Below are 23083 nucleotides of genomic sequence, written 5' to 3'. Positions count from 1 at the left end.
GTTACGGATGCTCATCTCAGCACGTAGGAATAGGAAACACACACTGAAGTGAAGTAAGTGCAACTCAAATGTTAACATTTTATTTCAGTATGAAAAACATATCTGAAGGGTTCTTTTCAGTACTGTGAATCTTACGAAACTCCTACACCGAGCTAAATTCATTCCAAACACAATAACTAGGATCCCGGCTGAAGAGCTGCTCTATCAATATTGGCGTCACTAAGAACCATGTGACCTGCAAAGGCTGTGCATCTTGTCAGGACCCCAGTATTTCTAGCAGCACCCCTGAGTTTAGTAATATTATTAACTGGAACTTAACTGAGTAAATATTTGCCCATAATGCTATGAAACCTGGGCGATAGTAATTTCATGTCACATAGTGTCATCTACAATGACTGAAAATGAGACAATTGAGTCAAAATAAATGAGATATGAGAGTGTATTATTTATTTATTCATTTATTTATTTAAAACACATTCTAAAACTTATTTTTACTACAGTTGACCTACTTTGCAGTAGTTGTCCTGTTTTGAAGTTCACCATCTTCACAGGCTAGATATGGTGTGCCGTGTTTTTATTAACACAGGTTCACTATGGCAGTAGAGATCTCATTGCATATACATCCCTCGGGTAACGTCAAGTAACTGTTTTTCTCTCATACTGTTAACCCTGCTACTCTATAACCGACCACCACTGCCATCTGGTGGCGCACTGTCACAACTGCACCAATTGCACTACATCACATGGTTTGTATAATGAATCCTATCCGGATGTTGTGAACATTGTTTCTGCTGCTGATTTAACACTTTATTTATTAAAAAAGTCTGCCTTCACAAAAAAGCATAATGAATTGAATCATAGGACATCCGCCGCAGTAAAATGACACCAGACCAGTGTCATCATGCAGCATCAAATGATGATGAAGGTGTTGATTTACAATAAAAATTTGAACTCTTATGTATTTTTCCAATAATGTGTGTGTGTGTGTGTGTGTGTTTTTTTTACCTACAGGACAGGAACCAGATTCAGACCCCCCCACTTCCTCTCTCGCGCTCTCTCTCTTGTTGATTTCCTTGTTGAAGCGGCAACTGTCACTTTCACTTATCGGCATGAGGCAGATCTTTTAACGACAAAAGGTATTCTAGGCTAAACAACATTTTACAGTTTGTTGTGCATTATACTTTAAAGACTCAACATATATTTTATCATACTATTACAGCATGTGATTAGCTTATTTAGCCTATAAAAAGAGGAAAGTGTGTCTGTTTGAAAACCTGCAGTTTAGGCTCAAAACATAACTCAGCACTTAATGGCTTTCCAACATATTAGTGTTTGAGTGTTAGTGACATCATCTAATAAAAGCAGAAGTAGAAGCAGTAATTTGATGTGTTGCTTTCTGAACGTGTTTAATCAGGACACAGCCTGCAGGTTTGAGGTTTGTACACACAGTGTATATGTGACATGTTACTGACAGGAGTGATCACAGCCCTTGAAGTAATATATCCTGTAAAGGAAACTTTATTCTAATGAATCAGTCCATCTATCACAGCATGTTGGGTGTGTTTGTGTAAAGGTGTTCGCTCTACTATGAGTCTGTCTGAGGAGAGAGAGGAGGGGCTCCCTCCCTCTAAAACCACTCTGTCTGGGGAACATGACAGCCAGACCAAAGCTGAGAGGTAAGATGAGGATCTCTAACTGTCCATGACTGTTCTCCATCTCAGAGCTCAGCAGTGAAATCATTAACTCATCATTATTCAGAGTAAAAGCTCTGTCTCTGTTGTGTTGAAGCCCAGTCCAGCAGGAGAGACCAGACTCCCCTGTACCCAGCTGTGTGTCCATGAAGAGTGACCGGTCCAAGAAGTTCTTTATTAATTTTAAAGAGCAGCATTTACCAGACAAAAAGTAAGTTGTTATTTGCATTAAAACATGTAACATTATATTTTTATTTTTAACAATTACTGTATTTATCCAGAAGGGTTTTACTTTGCATACATGCTCTTTTGCAGCATTGCTCTGCTTCACATCAATACAGTTACAGATATTCATACCAGAGCTGCTCAGTACAACCACAGTCTTCTGCTGTTGGTCACTGAGCAGCTCCACCAGAACAGTCTGGGGGTTGAGATCCTTGCTCAAGGTCTAATTGGTGGTAGGTGCACAGGGTGGGGAAAGAGTTACATATTCACTCTGACTTTCAAAGTTGGTACTGGGATTCAAACTGGCAACCTGCTGGTCAAAACCCTGATCCTCTAACATTTTTACTGCCACCACCCCTGTTTTATCAATCCTTAGCAGGATCCAGCAGGAGAAAGCAGACTCCCCTGTACCCAGCTGTGTGTCCATGAAGAGTGACCGGTCTATGGGTCATCCTATTGAGTTCAAAGATGGACAACACTCTACTGAGCAAAGGTAAAAATTGAAAACAGATGAGTTTGTTATTATTCAATTCTACTGAACAAAGGGAAGAGGTCATAATACTCTGTTGATTTAGTTTCTTCTCTTAAAACATCACATAGAATAATCAGAGCAGCATTTACAGTGGAGTTCACATTGCGTTTCTACTAGGATCCATCATGATAGAACATAGTCACCCTTAACTGCATGTTTGTGTGTGTGTGTGTGTGTGTGTGTGTGTGTGTATGACATTATATGACCTAATACGTCATGTTTTCTCCAGACTCCACCAGGAGAGGTCAGAGGTTCCCAGTGGTCAGTCTGTCCACGAGCTTCAAACAGACCTGAACTCCATATTTATGGTGTGTAAATGTACAACACATTTTACTTTACATTTTACTTCAGCTACAAATGAAATACAAAACAACCACTCTGGTCATAACAGTCTTCAAGCTGCACTCTTTAGACCAGTGGGCTTTCAGTCTTTGACAGATGGATCTGATGTTGTTATTAACGATTTTAGTAAGAAAGTTTAATTCAAATATTATTTTGTTCCAGCTGCTTGAGGAGAACATTGTCACTTTTGTGAAGAACGAGCTGAAGAGATTCCAAAGGGTTCTGAATCAAGATTACCCAGAATGCTTAGAGAGGCAGAGGGAGGATGAGGAGGTGGTGGACGGTGAGGAGGAAGAGCAGAGGAGGAGCAGCAGAGAGGCTCTTCTGCAGATCACACTGCACTTCCTGAGGAGAATGAAGCAGGAGGAGCTGGCTGACTCTCTGCAGAGCAGTAAGAGGCTTTTAACAGGTTTAACATGATGGAGAGGGGAAATGGTGGGAAACTGGGAGATGTTTACATCTACAACTCTGCTGTAAATATAAAAGTATGCATTCATCACAAATGTTTACACTTCTCATATTTACAGCAACATCCACTGATTGATGTAATTTGTTCATTCAGAAACTCTTGCTGCAGTGTGCCAATGTCAACTCAAATCCAATCTGAAGGAGAGGTTTCAGTGTGTGTTTGAGGGGATTGCTAAAGCAGGAAACCCAACACTTCTGAATCAGCTCTACACAGAGCTCTACATCACAGAGGGAGGGAGTGGAGAGGTCAATAATGAACATGAGGTCAGACAGATTGAAACAGCATCCTGGAAACCAGCGAGACCAGAAACACCAATCAAATGTGAAGACATCTTTAAACCCTTACATGGAAGAGATGAACCAATCAGAACATTGATGACAAAGGGAGTGGCTGGCATTGGGAAAACAGTCTTAACACAGAAGTTCAGTCTGGACTGGGCTGAAGACAAAGCCAACCAGGATATACAGTTCACATTTCCATTCACTTTCCGAGAGCTGAATCTGTTGAAAGGGAAAAAGTACAGCTTAGTGGAACTTCTTCATCACTTCTTTATTGAGACCAAAGAAGCAGGAATCTGCAGGTTTGACAAGTTCCAGGTTGTGTTCATCTTTGATGGTCTGGATGAGTGTCGACTTCCTCTAGACTTCCAGAACAACGAGATCTGGACTGATGTCACAAAGTCAACCTCAGTGGATGTGCTGCTGACAAACCTCATCAAGGGGAAACTGCTTCCCTCTGCTCGTCTCTGGATAACCACACGACCTGCAGCAGCCAATCAGATCCCTCCTGAGTGCGTTGACATGGTGACAGAGGTGAGAGGTTTCACTGACCCACAGAAGGAGGAGTACTTCAGGAAGAGATTCAGAGATGAGGAGCAGGCCAGCAGAATAATCTCCCACATCAAGACATCACGAAGCCTCCACATCATGTGCCACATCCCAGTCTTCTGCTGGATCACTGCTACAGTTCTGGACCATGTGTTGAAACCCAGTGAGAGAGGAGACCTGCCCAAGACCCTGACTGAGATGTACATCCACTTCCTGGTGGTTCAGTCCAAACAGGGGAACGTCAAGTATCATGGGAGAGCTGAGACGGATCCACTCAGTACAGAGAGCAGGAAGATGATTCTCTCTCTGGGAAAACTGGCTTTTGAGCAGCTGGAGAAAGGCAACCTGATCTTCTATGAAGCTGACCTGAGAGATTGTGGCATTGATATCAGAGCAGCCTCAGTGTGCTCAGGAGTGTTCACACAGATCTTTAAAGAGGAGCGTGGGCTGAACCAGGACAAGGTGTTTTGCTTTGTCCATCTGAGCATTCAGGAGTTTCTGGCTGCTGTTTATGTCTTTCTGTCATTCATCAACACTGGTGTCAATGAACTGTCAGAAACTCAATCAACATCCTTGCGGTCGACACCATTAAGAAACAAATCAAAACTAACACACCTCTACCAGAGTGCTGTGGACAAGGCCTTACAGAGTCCAAATGGACACCTGGACTTGTTCCTCCGCTTCCTCCTGGGCCTTTCATTGCAGACCAATCAGACTCTCCTACGAGGCCTGCTGACACAGACAGGACGTAGCTCCCAGATCAATCAGAAAACAGTCCAGTACATCAAGCAGAAGATCAGGGAGAATCCCTCTCCAGAGAGAAGCATCAATCTGTTCCACTGTCTGAATGAGATGAATGACCATTCTCTAGTGGAGGAAATCCAACAGCACTTGAGATCAGGAAGTCTCTCCACAGACGAACTCTCCCCTGCTCAGTGGTCGGCTCTGGTCTTCATCTTACTGTCATCAGAAGAAGAGCTGGACGTGTTTGACCTGAAGAAATACTCTGCTTCAGAGGAGGCTCTTCTGAGGCTGCTGCCAGTGGTCAAAGCCTCCAATATAGCTCTGTAGGTGCATGCATAACTGGATATATTCAATATATTAAATGTAATATTCATACAGAAGAGAAAAAATAAAGATTTTCAAACTTGTTGTTCATCATTAATTCTTCCTCAGGCTGAGTGGCTGTAAGCTGTCAGAGAGAAGCTGTGAAGCTCTGGCCTCAGTTCTCAGCTCCCAGTCCTCTAGTCTGAGAGAGCTGGACCTGAGTAACAATGACCTGCAGGATTCAGGAGTGGCGCTGCTCTCTGCTGGACTGGAGAGTCCACACTGTAGACTGGAAACTCTCAGGTAAGATCAGGTTATGATGCTTTTGTGTAACAATATGTTGTAACTATAACATTGCATGCTGTTTTATGATGGATTTGTGTTTTTTTTTGTAGTCATAATTTTTTTGCATTTGTCAAACAAGGCGAAGAAGTAAAACATTTCTATCTGTTTTGTCAGGTTGAATCAAAACAAGCTCACAGAGAAATGCTGTAAGGAGTTGTCATCAGGTCTCAGCTCCCAGTCCTCTAGTCTGAGAGAGCTGGACCTGAGTAACAACGACCTGCAGGATTCAGGAGTGAAGCTGCTCTCTGCTGGACTGGAGAGTCCACACTGTAGACTGGACACTCTCAGGTCAGTATTCCTCAACCTGGAAATGGTGACCCTGCAAATTTAACACTGGAATTTAAGAGCCATTAAGTAATGTTCAATTTAATTGGAAAGGAAACCTTGAAAATGTTCAATATTAGTATTGTTCTCATCCAGTTTTTCATACACTGCCAATAGCAGTGCCTAACAAAACACAGATATCAATCAAATTAACAGAGCAACATTTTCATATCTGTACATCTCCATTGAGGCTGAGTGTCTGTAAGCTGTCAGAAAGGTTATGGTTATGATGCCTTTGTGTATATGTTGTAACTATAACATTGTATGCTGTTTTTGATGTATGTTTTATGTAAAATAATTTTGCATGGTACAAACCCTGTATGATGAAAATGTATGCATGTTGTATTCCTCTTCTTTTCTACTACTGTATGTTCCTTTAATTGTATTAAAGGGCTGGGCAGGTTAGAGCATCATGTTTGATCTCTGAAACGCCCAATGTTCTCTGTCCAAGTGTACTTGAGTAAGACACTGAACCCCTTCCTGCTCACTGACAGAGTCGCTCTAGAAAGCTAAATATCTAAAATATAATTTTTTTTTTTTTTTCAGGTTGAATCAAAACAAGCTCACAGAGAAATGCTGTAAGGAGTTGTCATCAGTTCTCAGCTCCCAGTCCTCTAGTCTGAGAGAGCTGGACCTGAGTAACAACAACCTACAGGATTCAGGAGTGAAGCTGCTCTCTGCTGGACTGGAGAGTCCACACTGTAGACTGGAAACTCTCAGGTCAGTATTCCTGAACAGAGGTGGAACTTAAGGATTTTGGGTACTAGCCCATTTTGCTAGTGGGCTGACATTTCTACTAGCCCGGACTAATTATTACTGGCCCAGTATAGATAATGTAATATTCAAGTTTATCAAGACAGATCATGCTCTGAAGTTACATACATGCATACAAGTTTGTGTTCTTATATCATATTTTATTAATGCTAGATCAGTATAAGTGATGTAATGTTCAAATTTAACAAGGTAAGCTACAAGGCACTTGGCAGAGCGCAAACGTCCACCAATGCTGAACAGTTCTCCAACTTGCAAAGTTGCAGCCTGAATTTGCAAATCTGCAACCGTAACGGTTTATGTTTGATTATCATTTGTCTTCAGGGTTTGATTTACCCGGAGCTCTTGAAAATAGCACTTGAATGCAACGCTGTTTAGCAGCCGACTTGGAAGTCTTGGATATTGGACTTTCCCACCAGCACATGAACACAGCACAATAGTTATGGCTAAAAAATGATCCTACTATAAAATGAGGAAAACTCTGTCTGTCTGCATCCATTTTGCTCCTCAATGTGTTGACGAATCAATCTGAAACTGCACATGGGCATTGAGCATTGGCATAGGCAAGGACTGAGCTGTTTATGCGCATTTTTGGCAAGTCTGCGCGGAGTTGTGGCGCGCGCATCCCTGGGTATGGACTAGTAATCCTCTATGGTGGAAATCCCAGATCCAAATCACCACCAAAATCTAACCAACTGATCCTTGGGTCAAGAACAATCTGTCCAACAAATTTGAGACAATCTGTCCAACAAATTTGTCTACATAACACACAGGGAGGTTCACAGCACAGCTCTGTAGCAGCTTTCTCCAAAACAACTGCAGTCAATGGAGACCGCTTCTTTAGAGTTCCAAAAATAATCACATTTACTTAGTATCTCCTTAAAAATCATTTTACGTTTTAGCAAATCTCTCTCGCCTGACGCCTGGGCGAGTATTATTTCCAGCTCTGGTCCTGAACTTGTAAAGACCCCTCAAGTTTAACACTGGGATTTAAGAGCTATTTTATTAAAGTAATGTTCAGTTTAATTGGAAAGGAAATCTTAAAACATATTCAAAATCAGTATTCTTCTCATCCAGTTTTACATACACAGCCATAATAGCAGTGCCTAACAAAACACAGGAATCAATCATATTAAATAAAAGAGAGTAACATTTCATATCTGTACATCTCCATTGAGGCTGAGTGGCTGTAAGCTGTCAAAGAGAAGCTGTGAAGCTCTGGCCTCACTTCTCAGCTCCCAGTCCTCTAGTCTGAGAGAGCTGGACCTGAGTAACAACAACCTACAGGATTCAGGAGTGAAGCTGCTCTCTGCTGGACTGGAGAGTCCACACTGTACACTGGAAACTCTCAGGTCAGTATTCCTGAACAGAGGTGGAACTTAAGGATTTTGGGTACTAGCCCATTTTGCTAGTGGGCTGACATTTCTACTAGCCCGGACTAATTATTACTGGCCCAGTATAGATAATGTAATATTCAAGTTTATCAAGACAGATCATGCTCTGAAGTTACATACATGCATACAAGTTTGTGTTCTTATATCATATTTTATTAATGCTAGATCAGTATAAGTGATGTAATGTTCAAATTTAACAAGGTAAGCTACAAGGCACTTGGCAGAGCGCAAACGTCCACCAATGCTGAACAGTTCTCCAACTTGCAAAGTTGCAGCCTGAATTTGCAAATCTGCAAACGTAATGGTTTATGTTTGATTATCATTTGTCTTCAGGGTTTGATTTACCCGGAGCTCTTGAAAATAGCACTTGAATGCAACGCTGTTTAGCAGCCGACTTGGAAGTCTTGGATATTGGACTTTCCCACCAGCACATGAACGCAGCACAATAGTTATGGCTAAAAAATGATCCTACTATAAAATGAGGAAAACTCTGTCTGTCTGCATCCATTTTGCTCCTCAATGTGTTGACGAATCAATCTGAAACTGCACATGGGCATTGAACATTGGCATAGGCAAGGACTGAGCTGTTTATGCGCATTTTTGGCAAGTCTGCGCGGAGTTGTGGCGCGCGCATCCCCGGGTATGGACTAGTAATCCTCTATGGTGGAAATCCCAGATCCAAATCACCACCAAAATCTAACCAACTGATCCTTGGGTCAAGAACAATCTGTCCAACAAATTTGAGACAATCTGTCCAACAAATTTGTCTACATAACACACAGGGAGGTTCACAGCACAGCTCTGTAGCAGCTTTCTCCAAAACAACTGCAGTCAATGGAGACCGCTTCTTTAGAGTTCCAAAAATAATCACATTTACTTAGTATCTCCTTAAAAATCATTTTACGTTTTAGCAAATCTCTCTCGCCTGACGCCTGGGCGAGTATTATTTCCAGCTCTGGTCCTGAACTTGTAAAGACCCCTCAAATTTAACACTGGGATTTAAGAGCTATTTTATTAAAGTAATGTTCAGTTTAATTGGAAAGGAAATCTTAAAACATATTCAAAATCAGTATTCTTCTCATCCAGTTTTACATACACAGCCATAATAGCAGTGCCTAACAAAACACAGGAATCAATCATATTAAATAAAAGAGAGTAACATTTCATATCTGTACATCTCCATTGAGGCTGAGTGGCTGTAAGCTGTCAAAGAGAAGCTGTGAAGCTCTGGCCTCACTTCTCAGCTCCCAGTCCTCTAGTCTGAGAGAGCTGGACCTGAGTAAAAATGACCTGCAGGATTCAGGAGTGAAGCTGCTCTCTGCTGGACTGGAGAGTCCACACTGTAGACTGGACACTCTCAGGTAAGATCAGGTTATGATGCTTTAGTGTAATAATGTTTAGTGGCTATAACATTGTATGCTGTTTTATGATGGATTTGTGTATTTTTTATTTTTTTGTGGTCATAATTTTTCTGCATTTGTCAAACAAAGTGAAGAAGTAAAACATTTCTATCTGTTTTTTCAGGTTGAATCAAAACAAGCTCACAGAGAAATGCTGTAAGGAGTTGTCATCAGGTCTCAGCTCCCAGTCCTCTAGTCTGAGAGAGCTGGACCTGAGTAACAACCACCTGCAGGATTCGGGAGTGAAGCTGCTCTCTGCTGGACTAGAGAGTCCACACTGTAGACTGGAAACTCTCAGGTAAGATCAGGTTATGATGCTTTTGTGTAACAATATGTTGTAACTATAACATTGTATGCTGTTTTTGATGTATGTTTTATGTAAAATAATTTTGCATGGTACAAACCCTGTATGATAAAAATGTATGCATGTTGTATTCCTCTTCTTTTCTACTACTGTATGTTCCTTTAATTGTATTAAAGGGCTGGGCAGGTTAGAGCATCATGTTTGATGTCTGAAATGCCCAATGTTCTCTGTCCAAGTGTACTTGAGTAAGACACTGAACCCCTTCCTGCTCACTGACAGAGTCGCTCTGGAAAGCTAAATATCTAAAATATACAGTATATATATATTTTTTTTCAGGTTGAATCAAAACAAGCTCACAGACAAATGCTGTAAGGAGTTGTCATCAGTTCTCAGCTCCCAGTCCTCTAGTCTGAGAGAGCTGGACCTGAGTAACAACGACCTGCAGGATTCAGGAGTGGAGCTGCTCTCTGCTGGACTGGAGAGTCCACACTGTAGACTGGAGACTCTCAGGTCAGTATTCCTGAATAGATGTGGAACTTAAGGATTTTGGGTACTAGCCCATTTTGCTAGTGGGCTGACATTTCTACTAGCCCGGACTAATTATTACTGGCCCAGTATAGATAATGTAATATTCAAGTTTATCAAGACAGATCATGCTCTGAAGTTACATACATGCATACAAGTTTGTGTTCTTATATCATATTTTATTAATGCTAGATCAGTATAAGTGATGTAATGTTCAAATTTAACAAGGTAAGCTACAAGGCACTTGGCAGAGTGCAAACGTCCACCAATGCTGAACAGTTCTCCAACTTGCAAAGTTGCAGCCTGAATTTGCAAATCTGCAACCGTAGCGGGTTATGTTTGATTATCATTTGTCTTCAGGGTTTGATTTACCCGGAGCTCTTGAAAATAGCACTTGAATGCAACGCTGTTTAGCAGCCGACTTGGAAGTCTTGGATATTGGACTTTCCCACCAGCACATGAACGCAGCACAATAGTTATGGCTAAAAAATTATAATCCTCTGTGGTGGACATCCCAGATCACCACCAAAATCTAACCAACTGATCCTTGGGTCATGAACCATTTCTCCAACAAATTTCAGACAAATCCGTTGGTAACTTTGTCTTGCTAACAAACGGACAAACAAGCAGGGATGAAAAGAAAACCTCCCCCAGCTTCGTTAGCGGAGGAAACCGTGCTTTAAAATTATATATACCTCCTTTTCTGGATGAGGTTCTTAGTGCTGCTGTTGTTGTTTAGGTTGTCTACTTCTGTCAGTGAGCTAAAGAGCTAAAAAGCTGCCTGTCAGTCACCTCAGCTTTGAGCGTTGTTGCTATGGCAACGGTGCAGTGTTCTGATAGGCCGGTTGATGCAGAGACAAGCCCTTCAATTTTATCACAGGCATGGAAGATAAAATTAACCCAACACCCCTATAGTGGCCTTTTTCTTTTAATGGAATAGTACACACAAAAATAAACATTCTGTCATTATCTACTCTCCCTTATGCCAGTTGTTTGTTTGTCCACATAACACATGGGGAGGGTCCCAGCACAGCTATGGAGACCATAGGTCATGGTCAATGGAGACCGCTTCTTTAGAGTTCCAAAAATAATCAAATTTACTTATCTCCTTAAATATCTTTTTACATTTTAGCAAATCTCTCTTGCCTATTATTTCCAGCTCTGGTCCTGGATTTAAGAGCTATTTTACTAAAGTAATGTTCAGTTTAATTCGAAAAGAAATCTTAAAACATATTCAAAATCAGTATTGTTCTCATCCAGTTTTACATACACAGCCATAATAACAGTGCCTAACAAAACACAGAAGTCAATCATATAAAAAAAAAAGAGAGTCACATTTCATATCTGTACATCTCCATTGAGGCTGAGCTACTGTAAGCTGTCAAAGAGAAGCTGTGAAGCTCTGGCCTCAGTTCTCAGCTCCCAGTCCTCTAGTCTGAGAGAGCTGGACCTGCAAGACAACGACCTGCAGGATTCAGGAGTGAAGCTGCTCTCTGCTGGAGTGGAGAGTCCACACTGCAGACTGGAAACTCTCAGGTCAGTATCCCTCAACCTGTTCAACAGAAGACCATTTACATCCTGCTTTACATACAGGTTACTATCAGCAGACAAACACCTGTGGAGGATTTTCTTTGTGCATGTAATTTTAAAACCAATTGTGATACCAACATTTAGCACTTCCTAGCCTCTGTGAATTACTTTCCATGAGGACATTTCATTCTTTCCTCTCCTTGCTGCCTCAGTTGTTGAAACCTAAAATACCAGAAAGGACTTATAATATTCTGTCACAGAGTGATTGGAGAACTCTCAAACTGGAGCAAATAAAACCACAAAGCTGATCAGCCAACTGTTTGTATTTGAGGCAGTTACAGTTTTGCTAGAATTTGACAGCATTATCACAACTAATTTCAAAGTAAGTTACTAATAAAATCTGACATGTGGCTTGATGTGTGTGTGTGTGTGTGTGTGTGTGTGTGTGTGTGTGTGTGTTTGTGCAGGCTGTCAGGCTGTTTGCTCACAGAGGAAAGCTGTGCTTCTCTGGCCTCAGCTCTGAGCTCCAACCCCTCCCATCTGAGAGAGCTGGACCTGAGCTACAATCATCCAGGAGCCTCAGGAGTGAAGCTGCTCTCTGCTGGACTGGAGGATCCACACTGGAGACTGGACACTCTCAGGTCTGGAGAGGCAACGTCTGCTAGAAGGCTGAGAGTCACACACATTTTCTCTGTCACACTGAGAAGCTGAGAAGTATTGATTAATGTTTAATGGTGGATATGAGTGATGTATGGAAAATCCTTCATAGGGAAGGTTATGTTTCTATCATCAAATAGAATATTCCGGTCTGACTTTGTTTCCCCCACAGTGTGGACCATGGTGGAGTTCAGTGGTTGAAACCAGGTGTGAGGAAGTGTAAGTGTGTATTTAGTTTGATTCAGGTAAACAAAGCAGCAAACATTCAACTGCTTACATGGAAAGTCCCTCTACACAGCAGTTTGTGACATCCATTCATTCAAGTCCTACTGCGAATGAAGATGATGGCTGATATAATGTGTCAGCATGAAACTGTTCAGAAATTAAAGGTCAAAGTGTTAATAAATCAACAAATAATAAACAGCTCTATTAGAATAAAAATAGTTTCTATATTGTGTCTTGTTCTCTCCATCAGATGCCTGTGAACTCACACTGGACCCAAACACAGCACACAGAGAGCTCTTCCTGTCTGAAGACAACAGAAAGGTGACAGTGAGAGAGAAGCAGCACCCACATCCTGATCACCCAGAGAGATTTGACTACTGTGATCAGCTGCTGTGTAGAAATGGTCTGACTGGTCGCTGTTACTGGGAGGTCGAGAAGAAAGGATGGGTTGATATAGGAGTGACTTACAGAGGAATCAGAAGGAGAGGAAGGGGTGATGACTGCAGGCTTGGAGGGAATGAAAAGTCCTGGAGTCTGTTCTGCTCTGATAATCGTTACTCTGCCCGGCACAGTAACACATTAGTATCCACAGGAAGTCTCCCCTCCTCCTCTGGCTCTGACAGAGTAGCAGTGTATCTGGACTGGCCTGCTGGCTCTCTGTCCTTCTACAGAGTTTCCTCTGGCACACTGATCCACATCCACACCTTCCACTCCACATTCACTGAACCACTCTACCCTGGGTTTAGGTTTGATTCATTTGACTCCTCAGTGTCTCTTGTCAGATAGAGGAGGGAGAGAGAAACACTCACACTGTTGACCAAAGACAGCTGCTGAAATGATATTCACTTTGTACAGGATCTCACACACACACACACACACACACACACACACACACACACACACACACACACAGCTATGCTTTAAAATGAGAATATTAATGTTTGTGATCAGATCACAATCACAGATGTACAAGAAAGCAGATATTTTATTTGGAAAATGAAATGAATGAGATATTTAACCAGACAGAATCAAGTTATTGTTGTTCACCTGAAAGACTGTTGTTGACAATTGACAGGTTAAAATATCTTTGTTTTATTTGGTATTTTATTAATGTCACACCAATCTAAAAATCTATCATGTTTCCAACAACTGAATTGTTTGATCGTATTGGTTTCAAACAATCACAGTTTCAAACATTTTATTTTATACTTTTTATTGTCAAAATTGTTTTTTACTTAATATGTGATTATAATTTTCTTAAAATCAACCAATATCTTGTTCCATAGTTGTATAAATGAGGAGATGAGTGTGTGCATAAAAGTATCGACAGTTGACATCAAGGACGGACTGGGGCAAAACAAGCACAGATCCCAGTGTTTCCCACAGAATTTTGTTTTGTTGTTTTGTAAGCAATGCAGTCATAAAATAAACATTCTGCTTATAAAAAATGTGTGATTGGATGAACATGTAGGATACAGTAACACTAGCTATTGCCCCTATTACAAAAGGCGACATTCCTTTCATCCCTCATTTCATCCCTCATTTGCATTAGCTTACATAGAACCAGAGTTAAAGAGTGAACTCATGGCATGCAGCCATGGAATAAAGTTAACTGGTGTAACACCCCCAGACTCTCAGCTGTGTTGCTCCCAGCTGATCTTTAGCACCACGTTATTTAAGCTAGCTGCTGAACAACGAAATCAAGCCGGAAACAATTGATCGGAGAAAAGAATATCGTGATGCAAACCCTGTGGAAAATTATGCTCTAAAAATAAATAAAGACAGCAACATTAATATGGGTGCTCACTTATTGAATTTGACGATTAAAGACCCTATAGACAACTTTTTTGCTTTAACTTATCATTATGAAGTAAATGTTGATTGCACAGTGTAATGGCTATAGAATAATGACACCATCGGCGTTTAGATTGGTTCCCTATAAGCCTCGCTTTCACTATGCAATTCTGTCTGCCACCGGGTACGATCTCCCGGGAGAATGAAGGCTCGATTTACGGCACAAAGGAAGTGCGTCATCCATTGCGCAACCAAAAGAGGCCCGGTAGCTATCCCCAGTAGCGGAAATGGTGGACGGTGGAACAACTGAAGTGACAGTGGAAACTCTACCCTCTATCATAGCACTGAGATCGGGGTTTCTAGTTCAAATTGGGATTGTTTCTTGGTTTGGACAGTAGTAGTTTGGACAGTAGCCAGGCTGCTGGTGGTAGCGTTAGCCATGTTGCTAATGTTTTCTGGTTCATTTTCTGGTACTGCTAGCGGTAGCATTAGCCATGTTGCTATTGCTAACACCAGTGGCATCGCCAGGGTCTCTTTCGGGGCTTAAGCCCCGAATATTTTGAGATTAGCCCCGAATATTTTTGATCAGTTACTATGTAGTCCTAAGTGAACTTTTACATTGTTCAAGATTTCTGTCGCCTCTCACCATCCACGCTCTATTGTGAGCCTGTCTACAGAGATCTGCCCGCACAGTGCGGGGTAAATTCGAGTTAGTAGTCAGAGCGGGCCGGTTATTTTACATGAGCCAGCTTTGAAGCCCGGCTTTGGGTGCATCGAGGCACATGCCAGGGCACAAATCAAACTCACCTGTCACTGCTTGCTATGTGTGTCTGTTTGGTAGGGGGCTCTGCCAATCTGTCATCATGTAGTTTGAGTCGAACTAAAGGAATAGGCTACGTTATGGATGATTAATCGGTCGGTCCTAGTCTAGGTCAGAGAAGGCAAGGTAGGCTACAGCCAGGAAACACAATGTCAGGAAAAGACAAGACAGGTTATGGATCTTTTTCACGTTTTCAAAAGAGGAAAGGTAAGATATGTTATAGGTTAGTTTAATCAAGTTATTGATTATCCATATCTGGAAAGACAGCAAAAATCAGGCAGCTGTGTGGTGGCGAGTTGAATAACAGGCGGCCAGATGGACACTTGGTTGATAGCTTCATGGTTAGATGCCTCCAAGCTACAGCAGTTTTTTTAGCTCAACATCTTCAATATAACATTGGATCACTGTAAACAAAATGTTACTATTTCTCTCCAGTCAGCTGGTTAGTCAGTTAGTGTGGAAGAAAAATGTTACATATATGTATGAACAACTGAACTGGGGTCCCCCTCTGGGAATGCACTGTTTCATGATGAATGATTACCTCATTGTAACCCTTGTGCCATAACTGACAAGGCCAGAGGTCTCTTGTCACTAGTGGCTCCTGGATGTCCCAGACTATCTGTAGATTCTCTAAACTAAGACATAACACATGTTGATGTAACTCTGTTTCTGTGACCTGGTCCCATGTCAGCACATTCTGTGTGTCCTTGAAAGATACTTAAAGACCAGTTCAAATCTATTCTCCTCGAAGAAGTGTATGGGGCATCCTGCTGCGTACATCTCTTCCTCTTCGAAGACTCCTTTTAATAAATATATTCATATAAGACGAACCTCTGACTCAAGAACCTTTTTCCTCAACAGTTAGTTACTGAAACCTCCCATTCAGGTCTACTTATGTGGGCTGCTGAACATTAAATGCAAAAACTAATTCTCCTCACATGAAACATCTATATTATTTTCAACTTAAGACATTGTTTCCCTTAAACATGAGAAACTGTTTAAAAATGTAATTTTTAGTTTGTGCCTCTGTATATTTTACTATGCTGGTAGACTCCTCCAGCCATTCAGAATGGATTAGGCTTTTCATGGTGATGTTGCATTGAAAATATCAGCTTCCCAACAGAAGGACATCACAGGTTAAATAATTTACTTCTTAAAATGAGTTATGCTTAAAGTTAAGTTTCCATAGGTAACAAACAAACCAAAGTAGCTCACTATTAGGTTGTAGTAATATAGTGATATAGGTTGTGAAATATATAGAAATATAACTTTTGATTAAATATAACTGACTGGATTACGATTGGATTGGATCTTTTTTTTTTTTTTTTGTGATCAAATGTTTATTTGTTTTCTTTTAAAGCACACCAGAGCAAAACAGAAAAACAAAACAAAGCCCCGTCTTACATCTGGCACCCCCATCAACCACGCAACCACATCCCATCCACACAAGTACCATATAAGGTTGAAACATGTGCAGACAAACAATCCTAAATGTTCTAGGCTTGTGTAGTTACAAAACTAATGCAAGCAACTGTGCATCACAACATGCACAGTTGTAAATAATATGTACAACAAATCAGGCGATATCTACACAAAGGCCACACTACAACTCTGGTGTAACTACTTAGGTACCAGGGACATCAAATACAAGGTGGGACCCAAACCAAAATAAAACATAAAACACATAACAAATAATCCTACCCGCCCCCCCCCAGAGACCAAGGCACATCAGCAAAGTACAGTTGGAATAGCAGACACTCAACTCAAAAGGTTTTCAAGATCAACAGAGATATAAATCCATGAATTAATATTAGACTCCCTAGCACCGTGAACACGGGCCGTAGAGAGTTCCAAATAGACGACATCCAAAAAACTTAAAACCCATTGCTTAAATGCAAGTGAATGTGGTGGCTTCCAGCGTGTGGCAATCATCTTCTTAGCTGTCGCCAGGTCAGCAAAGAAAATGCGTTTCTTCGTTTGTGGGAGGTGTAGTAGGGAAAGATCATTGAGGATCAAGACAGAAGGAGAGGGGGGTATAGTCACCGATAACAGCGTGGAGAGTTTGGAAGCGACCATCTCCCAAAATTCAGCAACCTCTGGACACTCCCAAATCATGTGGAAGAATGTGCCCACTGCCCTCAATGGACACAGAGTACATTTAGGATCATTTATAATTTTCATGCTGCACATCTTCCGAGGAGTCATATAAGTCCTATGAATAAAATTGTGGTGAATCTGCTGGTGATCAGGGTTCCTTGACGCTTGTATGACCAAACCCTATCCCAGTTAAATTCTAGGTCCAGATCTGGAATGTCCCCCCTCCAAACTGATCCCAGAGCCAATGGTAGGTATGTCTTTTCCAGGAAGTACCCATATAGTGTGGAAACTAAGCCCTTTGTACCACCCACGCTGTCCAAAATCTTAAGTACCGGGTGCCTATGAAGCGGCTCTTTCCACGGGACCCCATACGTTTTCATGGTGGTCCTTAATTGTAAATAAAAGAAAAAGGAAGAACGTGGCAAATTAAACTGTATCAACAACTCATCAAATGAGCGAAGACCATCATCTCCAAAAACGTCGCCCAATGAATGGATACCTCTATCGGACCACTGATGGAATTTAATTGGACGCCCCCCAATTAGGAGTCCATCATTATTAAATATTGGCGAGCAGGGATTCCATTTAGAGGTCAATTTACATACTTTAGTCATTACTCGCCAGACACCAATTAATTGAGAAATTATTGGGCCAAAACGTCGCTTAGATTGAGCAGATGAAGCGTTAGAAAACAACACCTCCTTCAGTGTGAGGGGGAACGTTAATCCCTCCTCCAGAGCATGCCAAGACACCGCAGCCGTGGGAATGTAAAAGCCCAGTAGTAGAGTTTAAAATTAGGCAGGGAAAGACCACCATCCTGTCTCTTACGCTGCAATGTGGTCAGTTTAAGGCAAGGGTGTTTACCTCTCCAAATAAATTTAGTTACTGCAGATTGCAATTTGTTCCAGTAAAGGTTGGGTGGTGGGAGCGGAAGCATAGAACTTTGATTTGGGGAAGCACATTCATTTTAACTATGGAGACTCGAGCCCTAAGGGAATTCGGCAGTGCAACCCATCTATCCAAGTCCTGCATGACATTAGTAAGGGAATTCTGGAAGTTGATTTTAGCTGTAATCAGCAGTGAAGGATAAATATCGATTCCCAAATATTTAAAATGAGTGATAACCAGAATCTGAGGAGGCACAACCGAATTCCTCATGGCCTCATTTAGGGGGAAAAGAGCAGACTTGGTCCAGTTTATTCTGTATCCTGAAATGGCGCTAAAAGCATCAAAAATGGTTAAAATATGGGGAATAGATTGTGGAGCATCATCAACATATAAAAGTATATCGTCCCCATATAAGGATATAGGATGTTGAGTGCCACAAATAGAGATAGGAGTGACTGCGGTGGACTGACGAACCTTTTGGGCCAAGGGTTCTAACGAAAGAGCGAATAATAAAGGACTAAGAGGACAACCCTGTCTGGAACCCCTAGCAACCCCAAATGGCGGCGAACAGTTTGTCCCAGTCAGCACCATCGCCGAGGGGTTGGAATAAATCACCTTGATCATGTTGATAAAAATCGAACCAAAACCCATTTTTTCAAGTACCGTCCATAAATAAGACCATTCCAAGCGGTCAAAGGCTTTCATTGCATCTAGCGACAGCACCACAGCAGGCGATTCAAGTGAGGCAGCCCTATCTATGATATGTAGCAGTCTCCTCATATTGTCTGAAGCCAACCTAGTCCTAATGAAGCCCGTCTGGTCACAGTGAACCAATTTAAGCATATGAGTTTGTAACCGGCGTACAAGTACCTTGGCATAAATCTTCGTGTCCGAATTTAGAAGTGAGAGTGGCCTGTAGCTCCCACAATCCATGGGGTCCTTGTTCTTTTTCAGCAGCAGCGAGATCAAGGCTATATTGACACTCTAGCGAAGGAACCTTTCTCAACAGAGAACAAGATCATTTCATGCAAAAGAGGACCTAACACGTCCCAAAAGGCAAGATAAAACTCAGGCGGTATCCCATCATTACCAGGAGACTTACCCTTCCGCATGTCCTGAACCACCTCTCTGAGTTCCTCCAAAGAGATAGGCCTGTCCAAAGAGGCAGATTCGTCTGCTGCAAGACTAGGCATATGCAGGTCATTCAAAAACGAGTCACAAGCAACTCTATCATTAATAATTTGAGAGCTATAAAGCTCAGCGTACAATGACCGGAAGATTGAATTAACTTGCAATGGGTCCGTACAAATATTGCCTTCACTTGCCTTAACAGCAGCAATATCCGCAAAATGTTCATTAACTCTAAGCTTCAAGGCCAATAGAAGACTAGGTCTTGCACTGTTAAAATAATAGTTTTGTCTGACCCGGTGAATAAGGAATTCCGACTGCTGTTTAAGTAAAGAGTTTAATTCTTTCTTAACCAGATCGCGCTGCAGTGCGGTGCTGTCGCTGTAATTGAGTTGAAGTGAATTGTCCAAGCGAGCAAATTAGACTCAAGTTGATACAGTTTCTGTGCTCTAGCCTTTTTCCGGGTGGAAGAAAACAATATTGTGTTGGACCTTATGAAGCCTTTGATGGCGTTCCAAAGCACTCTCGGGTCATCAACAGAACCTTATTTAGATTAACAAATTCCTCCAGTTGAGACGTAAACTGCAATCTAAATGAATCACTGCGTAATAAAGTATTATTGAAACGCCATCTTGCAGCCCTGTTAGACCCAACTCTAAGTGATGCTGAACAGACCACTGCTTTGTGATCAGATGGTGTAAATGGCATATGGACTACATCAGCTATTTCAGAAAAAAGGTTTTTGGAGGCAAAAATAAAATCAATCCTCGAAAAAGATCTGTGTCTCGCTGAATAACATGAAAAGTCCTTAATAGAGGGATTGATCAGATGCCATAAATCAACAACACCCAACGCACTTGCCCATGCACGGAGAGCCAGGGAAGCTTGCTTCTGATCGCCGCTTTCCGACGCTAGGGATCTGTCAATTTTATAATCCCATACTGCATTAAAGTCCGCTCCCACAATAAATTTGAAGTCTGAAAACTCCAACATAGTACTGGTCAGTAAATCATAAAAACCTTTGTCATAATTGTTTGGCGCATAGGCAGAGATCAGCGCAATGTTTTCACCATCTAAACGTATTTCGGCCAAAGCGATTCTGCCCTCCGGATCGGCCCAATTTCCCAGAACATCATATTTCAAAGTACGGCGACAGACAACAGCAACTCCCCTGGATCTAGTGTTGGCCGCCAATGACGCAATCACATGGAAATGTCTGTTAGCCAGACGGTGAATGTCTTTAGGCAGTAGGTGCGACTCGTGTATTAAAGCTATGTCAACGGCTTTCCTTCTGAGAAAATCCAGCAATGTTGAAAGTTTGTTTGGCGAATTAACCCCCCTGACATTCAGGCTCAGAATCTTGAGTTTAGTCATAACTAGTATAGATCACGTAACCGAGTGTCACTGTAAGAATGTATAAATAGCCCCTGGTCTCTGAGTGAAGTAAAACCCAAATAATACCGCCCATGTTTTATCAAAAGGGGAATGGAACATTTCCCACAATCCACATAACTCATTGACAAAAACAAAAAACAAAAACAAACAAAAAACGCATAACCCATTAGAAAAAACAAAAACCCAAAACAAACAAAAAACTCATAACCCATTAACAAAAACAAAAACAGAGAAATGAGGGGGAAAACAGTTGCCCCCTGCATCTCAACGCACGATAGTCGCTCGCAATGCACCGAAGGCCCTGGCGACTATTCGGTAGACAAAAACAGAAAAATAAAAAAATAAAAAAGAAGAAACCCCTATCAGCAGAGCTCCTGTCTTGGTATTAAATTATCAACACATTTATATACGGATAAAAGAACATGTTGTCGGCATAGAACTATGAAAGATGACAGAGAGAACAATCTCTGAATTGAACAAACCTTTAATGCTTGTTTTTCTTACTTATTCAGTCATATATTGTACTCTGATTTGTCTCCATAACCCACAGATGTTCTTATCTAATTTAGATTGCATGAAGAGACACTGTACTGCTCTAATAGAAAGGTGCCATGTAATGTGAATCACTATTGCTGCAACCATTAATAAAGTATAGTATATAATAGCAAATAACATAATGTATTTCTAGTGCATATACTACTATATGGTAGGATAATACAATATATAGTAGCAACAATAATAAGAGCACTTTAAGGTATTTATCAGGCTGATAATACAAATTGTGACCATTTGCATCATTATTATACAGAGATTGCTGTGATATGTAATGGTAATACTGCCATCTAGCGGTTCTGAACAGTGCTCACCCAGCCTCAAACTGAAGCGCCTGAATAAACAGTAGATCAACCTTCAGCTGACCTGTGTGCAACTGGAGGCAATACAGTATCCATCGTCAGGTCTTGCGTGTAAAGTGCAAAGCTCATCTTCTATTCGTGGAGATAAGGACGTGCTCCTTTACATACGATTCCGCTTCCTCCTTGGTATTGAAGACACAGTGTTTCCCCTCAAATGTCAACCTGAACCGCACTGGGTGCAAAAACCCGAACTTGACACCTTGCTGATCTCGAAGTAGTTCCTTAACGTCCTTGAAGGCCGCCCTCTTCTTAGCGACAGCTGCCGTGAGAGATCGGGGAATAGAAGGATCCGTTTCCCATTGTGAGAAAGTGACCCCGCTTCTCTTGCACGTCGGAGAATTTCTTCCCGAACGTGGAAAAAATGAACTCTTGCTCTAAAGGGACGGGGGGGGCCTCCTGGCTTCGGGTGGGAGTACAGCCTGTGAGCCCTATCCAGCAGCGGGGCTTCTTCGAGGTTTAGCATAGACTTCAACAAGTTGGCTAGGAATCCCCGAGGATCACGAGAGCCCTCCGTCTCGTCGATGCCCAGCACCCGAATGTTATTCCGGCGAGATCTGCTCTCCAGGTACTCACATTTGTCGCGGATGGACGTTACCTCCGCTGTAAGAGAACATTGCTGATCCTGGAGGGCAGTCGTCTCGTCGGACCAATGTGATATTCCCTGCTCAAGCTCGTCTATCCGGGTTACCTGGGCACTAGCTTCAGCTCGGATGTTCGATACAGCCAGGTGATGTTTGTTTCTCAGCGCCGCTATTTCAGTTTTCATCAGGTCAGCCAAGCCCTGTATCTTCGTGTCAACAGAGGCACAGATGTCAGTCTTTGCAGCACTGATGTCATACTTGATTCCCTTGATTTCTTTGCGCAGGGCCGCCAGGGCGTCCAGTAGAACAGGTTCAGAGGAGCTAGCCTCGCTGCTAGTATCAGAGCTAGCCTGCTTAGCAGCGCGCGGCATTGTAGTGTCTCAAATCGGGAGTTGGTGGTCAAAAAGAAGCGTAAAGACTTGAAAAGGTAAATGAAAAAACGAGTATGATGATGAAATGTCCAGTTATAACTTTGGACCGATAATAAGTGCCGATTAGTAACGAATTAGTTTGACGGATTCAGGAGCTCTGAATTGTGCTTACTCGCTCATCACTTCCCGGAAGTGAGTGAGTTACGGCAAAGAGACAGATGAGGAGTGAGGAGCACATACTGTATATCAGAGGTCACTAATAGGCGGACCGCGGTCCGGGTCCGGACCCAGACGTCGTGCTATCCGGACCCAGACCTGTAACCGATAAATTATTGAGAATTATTCAATTTTGACGGAGCGTTTCTATTTTAACGGCCGCATCTTTTCTAGCCTTTACGACTTAGCGGTCCAGGAAACTCACAGACCAATTGCATGCGTTGTAAATCATCTCACATGATGCTACTCAGCCAATCAAATCTGTGCAGTC

The 23083-nt window shown here is 41.9% G+C and overlaps 1 protein-coding gene across 6 annotated transcripts; it reads left to right on the top strand.

The window, feature by feature from the left end:
- The first annotated feature begins 1095 nt into the window (after window positions 1-1095).
- Window positions 1096-16019, top strand: LOC139657698 (NACHT, LRR and PYD domains-containing protein 12-like). Of its 6 annotated transcripts, none has more exons than XM_071535623.1 (18): window positions 1096-1136; window positions 1574-1676; window positions 1789-1902; window positions 2293-2409; window positions 2678-2756; window positions 2953-3181; window positions 3353-5153; window positions 5263-5436; window positions 5593-5766; window positions 6349-6522; window positions 7752-7925; window positions 9155-9328; window positions 9492-9541; window positions 10058-10181; window positions 11559-11732; window positions 12194-12367; window positions 12556-12602; window positions 12859-16019. In XM_071535623.1, the coding sequence occupies exons 2-18, from the start codon at window positions 1588-1590 to the stop codon at window positions 13392-13394; spliced, it is 4404 nt and encodes a 1467-aa protein (XP_071391724.1). In that variant the 5' UTR covers window positions 1096-1136; window positions 1574-1587; the 3' UTR covers window positions 13395-16019. The 6 variants fall into 6 exon arrangements, with proteins under 6 accessions (XP_071391724.1, XP_071391722.1, XP_071391723.1 ...); XM_071535621.1 differs by having other exon boundaries at window positions 9492-9665; window positions 10008-10181; XM_071535622.1 differs by lacking the exon at window positions 11559-11732 and having other exon boundaries at window positions 9492-9665; window positions 10008-10181.
- Window positions 16020-23083: the final 7064 nt, after the last annotated feature.

The sequence above is a fragment of the Centroberyx affinis genome, unplaced genomic scaffold (genome assembly GCF_046629955.1).
Source record: "Centroberyx affinis isolate AG114_WGS23_722 - 3 ecotype Tasmania unplaced genomic scaffold, CSIRO-AGI_Caff_v1 ptg002745l_1, whole genome shotgun sequence".
Classification (NCBI taxonomy): domain Eukaryota; kingdom Metazoa; phylum Chordata; class Actinopteri; order Beryciformes; family Berycidae; genus Centroberyx; species Centroberyx affinis.
The sequence above is the reverse complement of the archived record's forward strand: the minus strand, read 5'-3'. Positions and strand labels throughout refer to the sequence as shown.

Coding starts and splice junctions, on each gene's coding strand:
- LOC139657698 (XM_071535621.1), top strand. CDS start 1,588: ATGAGTCTGTCTGAGGAGAGAGAGGAGGGGCTCCCTCCCTCTAAAACC. Junction 2,757..2,952: donor ACCTGAACTCCATATTTATG/GTGTGTAAATGT, acceptor ATTTTGTTCCAG/CTGCTTGAGGAGAACATTGT. Junction 5,154..5,262: donor AAAGCCTCCAATATAGCTCT/GTAGGTGCATGC, acceptor ATTCTTCCTCAG/GCTGAGTGGCTGTAAGCTGT.